This window comes from Panthera leo, chromosome D2 (genome assembly GCF_018350215.1).
Source record: "Panthera leo isolate Ple1 chromosome D2, P.leo_Ple1_pat1.1, whole genome shotgun sequence".
NCBI lineage: Eukaryota > Metazoa > Chordata > Mammalia > Carnivora > Felidae > Panthera > Panthera leo.
In genome coordinates this window covers 58621206-58634876 of record NC_056689.1, presented here as the reverse complement: position 1 = coordinate 58634876, position 13671 = coordinate 58621206, and the positions used below count along the sequence as shown (strand labels likewise).

General features: G+C 43.5%; 1 protein-coding gene across 18 annotated transcripts in view; it reads left to right on the top strand.

The window, feature by feature from the left end:
* The window catches only part of SEC31B (SEC31 homolog B, COPII coat complex component), a 36927-nt gene that overhangs the window by 9314 nt on the left and 13942 nt on the right, over positions 1-13671 (top strand). For 13 of the 18 annotated variants that reach the window (XM_042908396.1, XM_042908391.1, XM_042908390.1 and 10 more), the window contains 8 exons: positions 489-684; positions 899-994; positions 1910-2053; positions 2371-2513; positions 3575-3674; positions 3779-3940; positions 4456-4590; positions 12531-12761. In XM_042908396.1, coding sequence (XP_042764330.1) covers positions 489-684; positions 899-994; positions 1910-2053; positions 2371-2513; positions 3575-3674; positions 3779-3940; positions 4456-4590; positions 12531-12761 — 1207 coding nt within the window. Of the gene's footprint in view, positions 1-309; positions 354-488; positions 685-898; positions 995-1909; positions 2054-2370; positions 2514-3574; positions 3675-3778; positions 3941-4455; positions 4591-12530; positions 12762-13671 lie in introns of all 18 variants that reach the window. The other 5 variants (XM_042908393.1, XM_042908392.1, XM_042908387.1 and 2 more) reach the window with 3 other exon arrangements.

The following is a 13671-nucleotide window of genomic DNA, read 5'->3' as shown; positions in this document are numbered from 1 at the left end:
TACAGAAATTCATATATTTTCTGTGTCTCAGTTTCCTCAATTGAAAATGGAGTTAGTAATAATACCTTATAGAGTTATTGAATATTAAATCAGTGAATACATGTGAAGCACTTAAAACAATGCTTCATACGTAGGAACTGTTTAATAAGTGTTAGTTGTTACTGTTATTTGAGTTGTGAGGATTAAGTGAAGTAATTTATTTGAGATGTGTATCACTGGCCCTATATAACCCTAATAATGTTAATTTAGGGGGAAAAAAAAAGCCTGACCTCCTCACTTCTAGTGTAACAAAGATGGAATATTTTTCAGAGAAAGGGCAGGACCAAAGTGAGGACACCTCTGTTGTGTGTCTGGTAAGTGAGGGAGAAAGGCAGGCCTGTCTTGGGGTGGGGATGCCTGCATAATGGCAGAGGCTGACAGAGATGCCTGCTCTCTGCCTATTAACATGGTTCTGAGTTGGTGCTGATGCCAGTTTCTCCTCTTTGTAGGTTTTACAAGCTGATCTGGGGGAGCTTTGGCAATGGGCTTCTGGAAGCCTCCGGGGTTATTGCAGGCGGAGGGAACAATGGCATGCTTACTCTATACAACGTGACCCACATCCTGTCTTCGGGGAAGGAGCCTGTGATTGCCCAGAGGCAGAAGCACACGGGGGCTGTCCGAGCCCTTGACTTTAATCCTTTCCAGGTACTGCATTTCAGTTGGCCAGACCATGGCCAAGCCATGGAGTAACAATTCTGTATGGAAACATTGACTTGTGGCCTCCAGTCTGTAACTCTGAGCCCTTCCCAGACTGTTAGGGGAGCGGCTTTGGAAACCCCACATGTGGGTCTCTTTCCCCCTTTCCTGCTCTCACTTCTTCCTGGGGTGGTGTTTCTCCAAAGACCTGTTCTTCATACAGGGCCACCTCCTGGCCACAGGAGCCAGTGATTCTGAAATCTTCATTTGGGATTTGAATAACCTAAATGTGCCAATGACCCCAGGATCCAAGTCACAGGTAAGGAGGCTCCTAGGGCAGCTGATTTTCCCAGGGAGAGTCTTGAATCCTGGAGGCAGCCAGAGCACAGGAGGTTTTGGATTTTACCACTGGAGGGCAATAAAGCTCCGCAAACGAACACATTTTACCAGCCAGCCATTAGCAGCAATGGAGGGGAGGGTGGTTTGTGGTCATTAACTGTCCTAGGGTTTCTGGAAGGAAGATGAAGAAGGGCAGTAGGAGGCACTGAGAAAAGAAGTGTGAGTACGATTTATCATAGTAGAGCTCAGGCAGGGTAGAGTAGGACCCTAAGCTCAGGAAGTGGGGCTAAGAGTAGGACACCCAGATATACTCTTGTCCTTTTTGTGGAGTGAGTCAGCTTTGCCTCTGTATCTAGTTCTCCATGCAGTTGGGGTCCTGTGTATATCTGTCTCTGAGTGTACCTACCTGTCAGTCTATAACTGGGTCTGTCTTTTTGCTTCCTGGCTCTTCTCTGTCTTATACTTACAGTATCGTGAGGTAAGTTAATTATAAATTTGATAGCACCCTGTGCCCTAAAAATAGCAATGGCTTTTCTTTCTGCCTCATTTTCTCTGAGGGTCTTATGTGTCTGTGTTTCCCTTTCTTCCTCCTCTCCCTCTCTCTCTGTCATAGATAAGAGGCCTGTTTTAAATCTTGACTCTATTCTCTCAGGAGCAACTTGGGATAGGAGTAAAATCCAAGTGTGCCTGCCCTTCTCTCAATTTCTACACCAGTACCCCCAAAGGATCCTCTCTAGAAAATTTAACCCTCGGTTCCCTGATACTATCTGGGTTTGGGAAGCTCATGTCTGCTCTTGGGCTTTCTGTGGGTGGTTGGGAGCAGTGGAACAGCAAATGTCTCTTGGTCCAGGGGATGACAAGTTGTCCTCCACCCCCTCCCCCCATCCTGCCACAGCAGCCTCCAGAAGACATCAAAGCACTCGCTTGGAACCGGCAGGTTCAACACATTCTAGCTTCTGCTCACCCCAGCGGCAAGGCAGTTGTGTGGGATCTCAGAAAGAATGAACCTATCATCAAAGTCAGCGATCATAGCAACAGGGTGAGTTCTGGAGGCAGAATGCAGGGTTGGGCTCTGGCTTCTTCCTCATGCCTGAGCTTTGGAGCTGTTCTTCCCCAGGCCAGGGTTCTGCTTTCAGCTGCTACACTTGCAGACTTAGCCTCTTATCAGATTTCCTGTTGAGAGTGAATGCTTAGGGAAGCTAAACAGAGCTGATCTGGAGGCTTCTAATATTCATTACTTACTCATGGTCATCACACAGAAGAGACACAAAACCTGCCCTATTCCAACTGGGCGGAAAACATTCATAATCAGAAGAGTCGGGTTATGTCACCCTTTGGGGTCTGCTTTGTTCACAGATGCACAGCTCAGGCCTGGCCTGGCACCCAGAGATAGCCACCCAATTGGTGCTCTGCTCAGAAGATGATCGTCTTCCAGTGATTCAGCTGTGGGATTTGCGCTTTGCCTCCTCTCCCCTGAAGGTGCTGGAGAGCCACAGCAGGTAATATCTCAAACTCTACTTTTTTGGCAGACGGTATGGCATAACTGACCTGGGTAGGAGGCAGTGAATGCCTCACTTTAGTTACCAAACATCCTCCCTGCCTTCAAAGCCATTCCCAGTGAACAGTTTCCCAATCCTAGCTCTAGCCCCAACAAAGAGGAGTTTCTTGAGATGGTAAGGTTATGGAGAAGAACCTGAGATTCCATTTAACTTCCAGAAATTGGAGTGTGGATGGGGTCATGACAAATATTTGGAGCCAATGTTTAGTCCTCCTGGGAGAGTCCAGGATAATGTTAATCTCTTTAGGTGGTGAGGTTATCTCCTCCAAGACTTCTCCTTTTTTTTTTTTTTTTTTTTTTTTTTTTTTTAGTTTCTTTATTTTGAGAGAGAGAAGGGTAGAGAGAGAGGGAGACAGAGAATCCCAAGAAAGCTCCACACTGTCAGCACAGAGCCTGACATGGGGCTTGATCTCACAAACCACAAGATTATGACCTGAGCCAAAACCGAGAGTCAGACGCTTAACTGACTAAGCCACCCAGGCACCCCTAAGACTTTTCAGTAAGAAAACCTTGGCTCCTGTTTATCCTCCGAACAGGCCTGCCCCTGAAGCTGTAACTCTTAGGCCCCTAGCAGAGAAAACAACCCCACACTGTTCTTTCTTACTAAAGGTCTATGTTGCTTTTATGCCTTCTTGGGGACTTTTAAGAGTTAGATCCTCACTCCTCACATGGGCTAAAAAGCACACATAGGGATGGGTGCTTGAGTGACTCATGCTGATTCACAGTCCCTACTCTACAGTCAGGGAGGAGAAGCGGGCCATCCTGCAGGGACTGTGAGAGGCAGGATGATACAGTGCATAGTGCCCAGGCTCTGGGGTTTGACGTGTCCTGGCTGTATGGCTGCTGAAGTTTCCTTAATTCTTCAAAGCCTCCTTTTCCTCATTTGTAAAATGAAATCAGGCCACTCATTTTATAGGGATGAGATATATCCAAGATATGTATGACACTCTACTCCTAGTGGGCATTCAACAAATGTTAGTTCCTCTTTCCTTTCCTTTTTAGGGGGATCTTGTCAGTGTCGTGGAGCCAGGCTGACCCTGAGCTGCTGCTCAGTAGTGCCAAGGACAACCAGATCTTGTGCTGGAACCTGGGGAGTGGTGAGGTAGGCCGGCCTTTCTGTGGGCATGCTGGGAGAGGAGATGAGCTGTGTGTTCTGCATTGTTTTACCTAAGTCAAGGTTTCCCTAATGGTTGGGTTCCTTCACAGGTAGTATATAAGCTACCCACACAGAGTAGCTGGTGCTTTGATGTGCAGTGGTGCCCTCGGGACCCTCCAGTGTTCTCTGCTGCCTCCTTCGATGGCTGGATCAGTTTGTACTCCGTGATGGGTGGGAGCTGGGAAGTCCAGCAGATCAGACAGGCTGACAAGGTTTGAAGGGCTTGGTGGAGAATGCTGGAGGGAATGCTGTCTCTATGTTGGGGGAGAGAGAAGGACGAATGGCCTGGGAAGATGGGAAGAAGTGGGGACTATTGGAGACTGGGAAGCCAGGGGCCTGGGTTGGGAGGGCTGCACCTTTGCTCTAGTGCCCATCTTCCTGGGAGGATGTCAATTTCTGCCACAATACAAAAGAGGCCTTCACCTTGACGCTTGCTCTTGGATGTTCTCTGTGGTATTTCAGGGACACTGGACCTCTATGGTGGAATCGTTATTTTGGAAGTGCCTTATCTCCCTTTCTCCTATAGATCTGTTCTGTGTCTACACTCCACTGTAGACCTTGGATACAGTAGGCTTTCCAAGAGCCTACTGCATGCGAGTTTTACTCTCACTACCAGTTCCCTAGAAAATGGGAGTCTAGCCTTTGTGGGCCAGATTGGATGTTTCAAGGATTTCCCCCAAACATGTAGACGCAGCACCACTTCAAGTTGATGTCCTTTTGCCCTCAGATCTCTTCTTCCTTCAGCAAAGGCCAGCCTCTCCCACCATTGCAGGTGCCAGAGCAAGTGGCCCAAGCATCACTGATACCTCCTCTACAAAAACCCCCCAAATGGATGAGAAGGCCAGCAGGTGTTTCATTTGCTGTAAGTGTAGTGTGTGTGTGTGGGGGGGTGGGTAGTGCATGGTTGTATGTGTGTATGTGTTTGTGAAGCCTGTTGCGCGCCCAGCACGGAGCTGTGTTCTGTAGGAGATTCATTCCTACTGCCTGTGTCTCAGATCAGGTCCCACCTTCATGCTCAGGCAGAGTTACTGTAGCTTTCCTTTCTACCCCTTTGCCTAGCGTACTGTGCTGGTCCTGTCTAAAGGGAATTGAGCGCTTTAGACTGCTTGGTTGTGGAGAACTGCTTGAGATTCCACCTGATCTTTCTCTAACTCTTACGTGTTTGGACTGGTAGTGAGTCCAGACATGTAAGGGTTAGAATACAAAGCAGGAAAGAAAAAAATGTAGATTCCATCCTGTCCCTCCTCTGCTCAAAACCTTTGGCCCCCATTGTCTTATGGACTCAAGGCCAAATGTACACAGGGCCGCACTTACCTTTCCAGTTTTTATTCCCCCTTATTCTTATGTGTTTCATGTGCTCCAGTTATATATGACTCCTTTCTGTTCCACAAATAACTCCTCAGCTTTGCTGCTTTTGCCTGTACCCTGCCCTTCAACTTCTCTCCTGAGCCATTGAATCCTACTGTACCTTTTCATGTTCTTTTGCTTAAATACCACCCCCTCCATGATGTCCATCTTTAAACCCTTGTCAGACTTCACTTTGAGGATTTATCCTCCTATAATGATACACTTTACTTGGACTAAGGTTATTTACCTACTCGGTGGAGACCCTACTAAGTAATGGACTCCTGGAGGACAGGGACCACATTTTGTTCATTTTTATCCCTAAAGCAAGGGCTTCTCAAACTTTAATACACATACAGATCACCTGGAGATCTTACTAAAATTCAGATTCTGGTTCCTTTAGTCTAGGGTAGGACCCAAGATTCTGATTTCCAGTAAGTTCCCAGGTGATTCCCTTGCTGCTGGCCTGAGGAGAGGCAGGGCCCTAAAGCACTAGGTTAACCTAATGCTTTAAATATTAGGTGTCATTTAAAAACAGATGTATCGAAGAAGTGATTCTTCTGTGGAGAGCCACCAGTTTTATTGTGGAGGCAAGGCCAACACACTCAAGAGGCAGGGAGGTGAAGAATTCTTATGTTGAAAGACCTACATTTCTTCGTTTGTTTTGTGTATTGATTTCAGGAGATAATTCTGTGTTTAATTGTTGAGGACTCACCATACCATTTTCCACAGCAGCTGCACCATTTAATATTTCCAACAATGCCTAGGAGTTTCATTTTCTCTGAATTAGCCCCAATACTTATTTAATACCTTTTTTTTAAAGTTTTTATTTATTTATTTTGAGAGAGACAGAGAGAGAGAGAGAGTAGGGGAGGGACAGAGATGGGGGAGAGAGAGAGAATCCCAAGCAGGCTCTGTGCCATCAGTTCAGAACCTAATGCGGGGCTTGAACTCATGAACTGTGAGATCATGACCTGAGCTGAGATCAAGAGTCGGACTCTTAACCACCTGAGCCACCCAGGCACCCCTCTGCCTTTTTTAATTGAAGTATAGCTGACACACAATGTTACATTAGTTTCAGGAGTACAACATAGCGATTCAGCAGATTTATACGTTCCGCTACGTTCACAAGTGTAGCTACCATGGGTCACCATACAGTGCTATTGTAGTACCATTGGTTATATTTCCTATGCTGTACCATGACTTATTCATTGCATAACTAGAAACAGGTACCTCCCACTCCCCTTCAACCATTTGCCTGGACTCTCACCTAACCCTCCCCTTTGGCGGCCACTGGCTTGTTCTCTGTATTTCTGGGTCTGTCTGGAGAGGCCTGCATTCTTTTTTTTTTAACTTGTTTTATTTTTTATTTTTTTAAATTTACACCCAAATTAGTTAGCATATAGTGCAACAATGATTTCAGGAGTAGATTCCTTAGTGCCCCTTACCCATTTATCCCATCCCCCCTCCCACAACCCCTCCAGTAACCCTCAGTTTGTTCTCCATATTTATGAGTCTCTTCTGTTTTGTCCCCCTCCCTGTTTTTATATTATTTTTGCTTCCCTTCCCTTGTGTTCATCTGTTTTGTCTCTTAAAGTCCTGATATGAGTGAAGTCATATGATTTTTGTCTTTCTCTGACTAATTTCAGTTAGCATAATACCCTCCAGGTCCATCTACGTAGTTGCAAATGGCAAGATTTCATTCTTTTTGATTGCCAAGTAATACTCCATTGTGTGTGTGTGTGTGTGTGTGTGTGTGTGTGTGTGTGTGTGTGTGTATACGCACCACATCTTCTTTATCCATTCATCCATCAATGGACATTTGGGCTCTTTCCATACTTTGGCTATTGTTGATAGTGCTGCTGTAAACATGAGGGTGCATGTGTCCCTTTGAAACAGCACACCTGTATCCCTTGGATAAATCCCTTGGATAGTGCAATTGCTGGGTCGTAGGGTAGTTCTGTTTTTAGTTTTTTGAGGAACCTCCATACTGTTTTCCAGAGTGGCTGCCCCAGCTTGCATTCCCACCAACAATGCAAAAGAGATCCTCTTTCTCCGCATCCTCACCAACATCTGTCGTTGCCTGAGTTGTTAATGTTAGCCATTCTGACAGGTGTGAGGTGGTATCTCACTGTGGTTTTGATTTGTATTTCCCTGATGATGAGTGATGTGGAGCATTTTTTCATGTGTCAGATGGCTATCTGGATATCTTCTTTGGAGAAGTGTCTATTCGTGTCTTTTGCCCATTTCTTCACTGGATTGTTTTTTGGGTGTTGAGTTTGATAAGTTCTTTGTAGATTTTGGATACTAACCCTTTATCTGATATGTCACTTGCAAATATCTTCTCCCATTCTGTCAGTTGCCTTTTAGTTTTGCTGATTATTTTCCTTTGCTGTGCAGAAGCTTTTTATTTTGATGAGGTCCCAGTAGTTCATTTTTGCTTTTGTTTCCCTTCCCTCTGGAGACGTGTTAAGTAAGAAGTTGCTGTGGCCAAGGTCAAAGAGGTTTTTGCCTGCTTTCTCCTCGAGGATTTTGATGGCTTCCTGTCTTACATTTAGGTCTTTCATCCATTTTGAGTTTATTTTTGTGTATGGTGTAAGAAAATGGTCCAGGTTCATTTTTCTTCATGTTGTCCAGTTTTCCCAGCACCACTTGCTGAAGAGACTGTCTTTATTCCATTGGATATTCTTTCCTGCTTTGTCAAAGATTAGTTGGCCATACGTTTGTGGGTCCATTTCTAGGTTCTCTATTCTGTTCCATTGATCTGAGTGTCTGTTCTTGTGCCAGTACCATACTGTCTTGATGATTACAGCTTTGTAGTATAGCTTGAAGTCTGGGATTGTGATGCCTCCTGCTTTCGTTTTCTTTTTCACGATCACTTTGGCCATTCAGGGTCTTTTCTGGTTCCATACAAATTTTAGGGTTGTTTGTTCTAGCTCTGTGAAGAATGCTGGTGTTACTTTGATAAGGATTGCATTGAATATGTAGATTGCTTTGGGTAGTATTGACATTTTAACAATATTTGTTCTTCCTATCCAGGAGCATGGAATCTTTTTCCATTTCTTTGTGTCATCTTCAATTTCTTTCATAAGCTTTCTATAGTTTTCAGTGTATAGATTTTTCACCTCTTTGGTTAGATTCATTCCTAGGTATTTTATGTTTTTTTGTGCAACTGTAAATAGGATCGATCCCTTGATTTCTCTTTCTGTCGCTTCATTTTTGGTGTATAGGAATACAACCGACTTCTATGCATTGATTTTATATCCTGCAACTTTGCTGAATTCATGAATCAATTCTAGCAGTTTTTTTGGTGGAATCTTTTGGGTGTTCCATATAGAGTATCATGTCATCTGCGAAGAGTGAAAGTTTGACCCCTCCTGGCCGATTTGGATGCCTTTTATTTCTTTGTGTTGTCTGATTGCAGAGGCTAAGACTTCCAATACTATGTTGAATAACAGTGGCAAAAGTGGACATCTCTGTCTTGTTCCTGACCTTAGGGGGAAAGCTCTCAGTTTTTCCCCATTGAGGATGATATTAGTGTTGGGTCATTCATATATGGCTTTTATGATCTCGAGGTATGCTTCTCTATCCCTACTTTCTTGAGGGTTTTTATCAAGAAAGGATGCTGTATTTTGTCAAATGCTTTCTCTGCATCTATTGAGAGGATCATATGGTTCTTGTCCTTTCTTTTATTGATGTGATGAATCACGTTGATTGTTTTGTGGATATTGAACCAGCCCTGTATCCCAGGTATAAATCCCACTTGGTTGTGGTGAATAATTTTTTTTAATGTATTGTTAGATCCGGTTGGCTAATATCTTTTTGAGGATTTTTGCATCCATGTTCATCAGGGAAATTGGTCTATAGCTCTTTTTAGTGGGGTCTTTGTCTGGTTTTGGAATCAAGGTAATTCTGGCTTCGTAGGAAGAGTTTGGAAGTGTTCCTTCCATTTCTATTTTTTGGAACACCTTCAAGAGAATAGGTGTTAACTCTTCCTTAAATATTTGATAGAATTCCCCTGGAAAGCCATCTGGCCCTGGACGCTTGTTTTTTGGGAGATTTTTGATTACTAATTCGATTTCCTTACTGGTTATGGGTCTGTTCAAATTTTCTATTTCATCTTGTTTCAGTTTTGGTAGTGTATATGTTTCTAGGAATTTGTCCATTTCTTCCAGATTGCCCATTTTATTGGCATATAATTGCTCATAATATTCTCTTATCGTTTTTATTTCTGCTGTGTTGGTTGTGAACTCTTTTCTTTCATTCTTGGTTTTATTTATTTGGCTCCTTTCCTTTTTCTTTTTGATCAAACTGGCTAGTGGTTTATCAATTTTGTTAATGCTTTCAAAGAACCAGCTTCTGGTTTCATTAATCTGTTCTACTTTTTTTTGGTTTCAATAGCATTAATTTCTGCTCTAATCTTTATTATTTCCTGTCTTCTGCTGGTTTTGGGTTTCGTTTGCTGTTCTTTTTCCAGCTTCTTAAGGCGTAAGGTTAGGTTAGGTTGTATATCTGAGATCTTTCTTCCCTCTTTAAGAAGGCCTGGATTGCTATATACTTTCCTCTTATGACCACCTTTGCTGCGTCCCAGAGGTTTGGGGTTGTTGGTGTTATCATTTTCATTGGCTTCCATATACTTTTTAATTTCCTCTTTAACTTCTTGATTAGCCCATTCATTCTTTAGTAGGACGTTCTTCAGTCTCCAAGTATTTGTTACCTTTCCAAATTTTTTCTTGTGGTTGATTTCGAGTTTCATAGCGTTGTGGTCTGAAAATATACACGGTATGATCTCGATCTTTTTGTACTTACTTAGGGCTGATATGTGTCCCAGTATATAGTCTGTTCTGGAGAACGTTCCATGTGCACTGGAGAAGAATGTATATTCTGCTGCTTTAGGATGAAATGTTCTGAATGTATCTGTTAAGTCCATCTGGTCCAGTGTGTCATTCAAAGCCATTGTTTCCTTGTTGATTTTTTGATTAGATGATCTGTCCATTGCTGTCAGTGGGGTGTTGAAGTCTCCTACTATTATGGTATTACTATCAATGAGTTTCTTTATGTTTGTGATTAATTGATTTATATATTTGGGTGCTGCCACATTTGGCGCATAAATGTTTACAATTGTTAGCTCTTCTCGGTGGATAGACCGCTTGAGTATGATATAATGCCCTTCTGCATCTCTTGATACAATCTTTATTTTAAAGTCTAAATTGTCTGATATAAGTATGGCTACTCCGGCTTTCTTTTGTTGACCATTAGCATGATAGGTGGTTCTCCATCCCCTTATTTTCAATCTGAAGGTGTCTTTAGGTCTAAAGTGGGTCTCTTGTAAACAGCATATAGATTGGATCTTGTTTTCTTATCCATTTTGTTACCCTATGTCTTTTGATTGGAGCATTGAGTCCATTGACGTTTAGAGTGAGTACTGAAAGATATTAATTTATTGCCATTATGTTGCTTGTAGAGTTGGAGTTTCTGGTGGTGTTCTCTGGTCCTTTTTAATCTTTGTTGTTTTTGGTATTTGTTTATGTATACACACACACACACACACACATACACACACAGAGTCCCCCTTAAAATTTCTTGCAGGGCTGGTTTAGTGGTCACAAATTCCTTTAATTTTTGTTTGTCTGGGAAACTTTTTATCTCTCCTTCTATTTTGAATGACACCCTTGCTGGATAAAGAATTCTTGGCTGAAATTATGGAAAGAGCCTAAATGTCCATCAACTGATGAATGGATAAAGAAATTGTGGTTTATATACACAATGGAATACTACGTGGCAATGAGAAAAAATGAAATATGGCCTTTTGTAGCAACATGGATGGAACTGGAGAGTGTGATGCTAAGTGAAATAAGCCATACAGAGAAAGACAGATACCATATGGTTTCACTCTTATGTGGATCCTGAGAAACATAACAGAAACCCATGGGGGAGGGGAAGGAAAAAAAAAAAAAAAAGAGGTTAGAGTGGGAGAGAGCCAAAGCATTAGAGACTGTTAAAAACTGAGAACAAACTGAGGGTTGATGGGGGGTGGGAGGGAGGGCAGGGTGGGTGATGGGTATTGAGGAGGGCACCTTTTGGGATGAGCACTGGGTGTTGTATGGAAACCAATTTGACAGTAAATTTCATATATTAAAAAATAAAAAAAAAAAAGAAAAAAAAAAAAAGAAAGAAAAAAAAAAAAAAAAAAAGAATTCTTGGCTGCATATTTTTCTGATTCAGCACATTGAATATATCCTGCCACTCCTTTCTGGCCTGCCAAGTTTCTGTGGATCGGTCTGCTGCAAACCTGCTCTGTCTTCCCTCGTAGGTTAGGGATTTTTTTCCTCTTGCTGCTCTCATGATTCTGGAGAGGCCTGCATTCTTATCATAGCTCGGTCACTTATTAGCTGGGTAACCTTGGGCAAGTCACTTAACTCAAGACTTCAGTATTCTCATTTGTACAATAGGGATAGTAATACCTGCTCAGCTATATGTTAGTGAATTGACATGAACCTCAAATAAGCATATATACAAGCACTTTGTAAAACTATCAAGTATTAACAAGTCAAAAGTTAAAATTGTTCTGCGTAGCACTAATCTATAGTGTAGGTTTGTGCTGTAGGAGAGTCAAGTGAAGAATTTTGGCCGGGAAAGTCCATTAAGGCAGGGGTCTTAGGAAAATAGTGAAGGGTTGGGGAGTAAGCAGTAGTTGTCAACCATGGCTGCAACCTGAAGAGCTTGAAAATATACTGATGCCTGGTCCCACCCCCCGGGATTCAGATTTTATTGTTGGGAGTACAACCTGATGATGACTCTGGATAGCTCCTCAAGTGGTTTTAATATGCAGCCAAGGTGGAGAACCGCTGGAGTAAAGGAACTTCACTGAGCTCTGCTTTGTGACAGGTGCTTTGTAGGGTACCTAATTTGGTGAGAAGGATTCTCAGTTGGGGGTGTTTTGGTGGGTGAAGGCTCAGAAGCGGGAATAAACTGGGCCCTTTGGGGATGTGGAGCGATCACATAAATGAGGAGGGAGAGAGAGGCTAGAGTGTCTGGCCCTGATCTTGGAGGATTTTGTATGCTATGGGCAGAGGTACTTAAGCCCTCGTCTGAGGCCTTGTGAAACCGTAACAAGCCCCTAAGTAGCAGTAGGTACAGGCCAGTAGTCTAAGGCTTGGGTTGAGGAGGAAAAACCCAGAGGCTAGCAACCAATTCCAGTCATCTAGATGTGCTAGCACTGGGAGTGGGATGGAGGGGACCTGTATGGGAGACATTGAGCAAGAGGTAAGACTGCTGTTGCTTGGCTGTGGTGGGTATAAAGACCGTGATAAAGCCAAGGTGTTTAGTGCAGGTGACTGGGAGAATGGTGCTCCCTGCATTATTACTGATTTTCTGTCCTAGGGTTGACCAATAGATAGCCTTCTCTGTGATGTAGACTTGGTGTTAATTTTTACCATTCTTGTTTTTCCTCACCAGTTTGGGGGAAAGCTGGTTACCTTTGGCCTCCCCAGCACCCCTGCCCATCAGGTGCCACAGCCTTGCCTCCGCCTAGTCTTCATCAATCAAGTCACCACAGAATCTGAAGTCCTGAGGCGGTCAGCTGAGCTGCAGGAGTCCCTGGGGTCAGGAAATCTCCTGAATTATTGTCAGAACAAGATCGAACTAACGTCACTACAAAGTGAAAAGATGCTCTGGCAGTTCCTGAAGGTAGGAAGCCCAAAGGCTGGCTGCTCCAAAGTGTTTCCCTAAAGTGGGAAATTCCAGGAGATGCACAATCACACTGGGACCTAGATTACAAAGGCTCTGACCTCTCAGCCTTTTTCCTAACGCCACACCCACCCTCTGGACACGAAATCTTCACCTTTTGCCAGTGGCTCAGAGATCCTTTGCAGCCAAGGAAGCCAAAGGGTACAAAAACATTTGCCTTTTTTGCTACTATTGCTGATGTCCTGGAGACTTTACCAGGGCCAAGGTGAAGGCTTTCATGCCATGCCAAAGGGCAGATAAGGTGATGGGAAGAGAGAAGAAGAGAAGGAAAAGGAAGGGAAGAGGATTGGCTGGAAGTGGGGAATGCATCATGAGAAGGCTTTGAGTTTATTTCCGTTAACCCAAGGCAAGTTGTTGTGGTGAGACTCAGGGATCAAGTCCCAATTTACTCTGGAGCATGGATCGAGTTCCAGTGCTAATGAAATTTCAAGCTGCCTATGACACCAGGAGTGCTCTGCCTGTGAAAGGAAGTGAGCAGATGAGAGGAGAGAGGTAAAGCAAGAAAAAGAAGTAACCGACTGGGCAGGCAGCGAGAGGATTATTCAAAGCTTTGGGGCCGTAGCAAAGATTGCAAAAAACAGGACAGACCCCAGCCCGGGGTTCTGAGCAGGGCTTGGGGTCTGTGCTTCAGACACAGAAGAACTTTGTGATGGTAGACACCAGGTATCTGGGAAGGAGACAGGATTTGAGAAAGATCATCTAGAGAGTGAAGCTAGAAAAAGATGTGGGGAGAAAAGAGTAAGAAATGCTGCTTTTGTTGTAAGCAGAATGCAGGCAACAGCTCCAGGAATGAATGGTGGAGTGAGAAAGAGAATAGAAGGCACCATCAGTAGTTGAACCTTTACTCTTC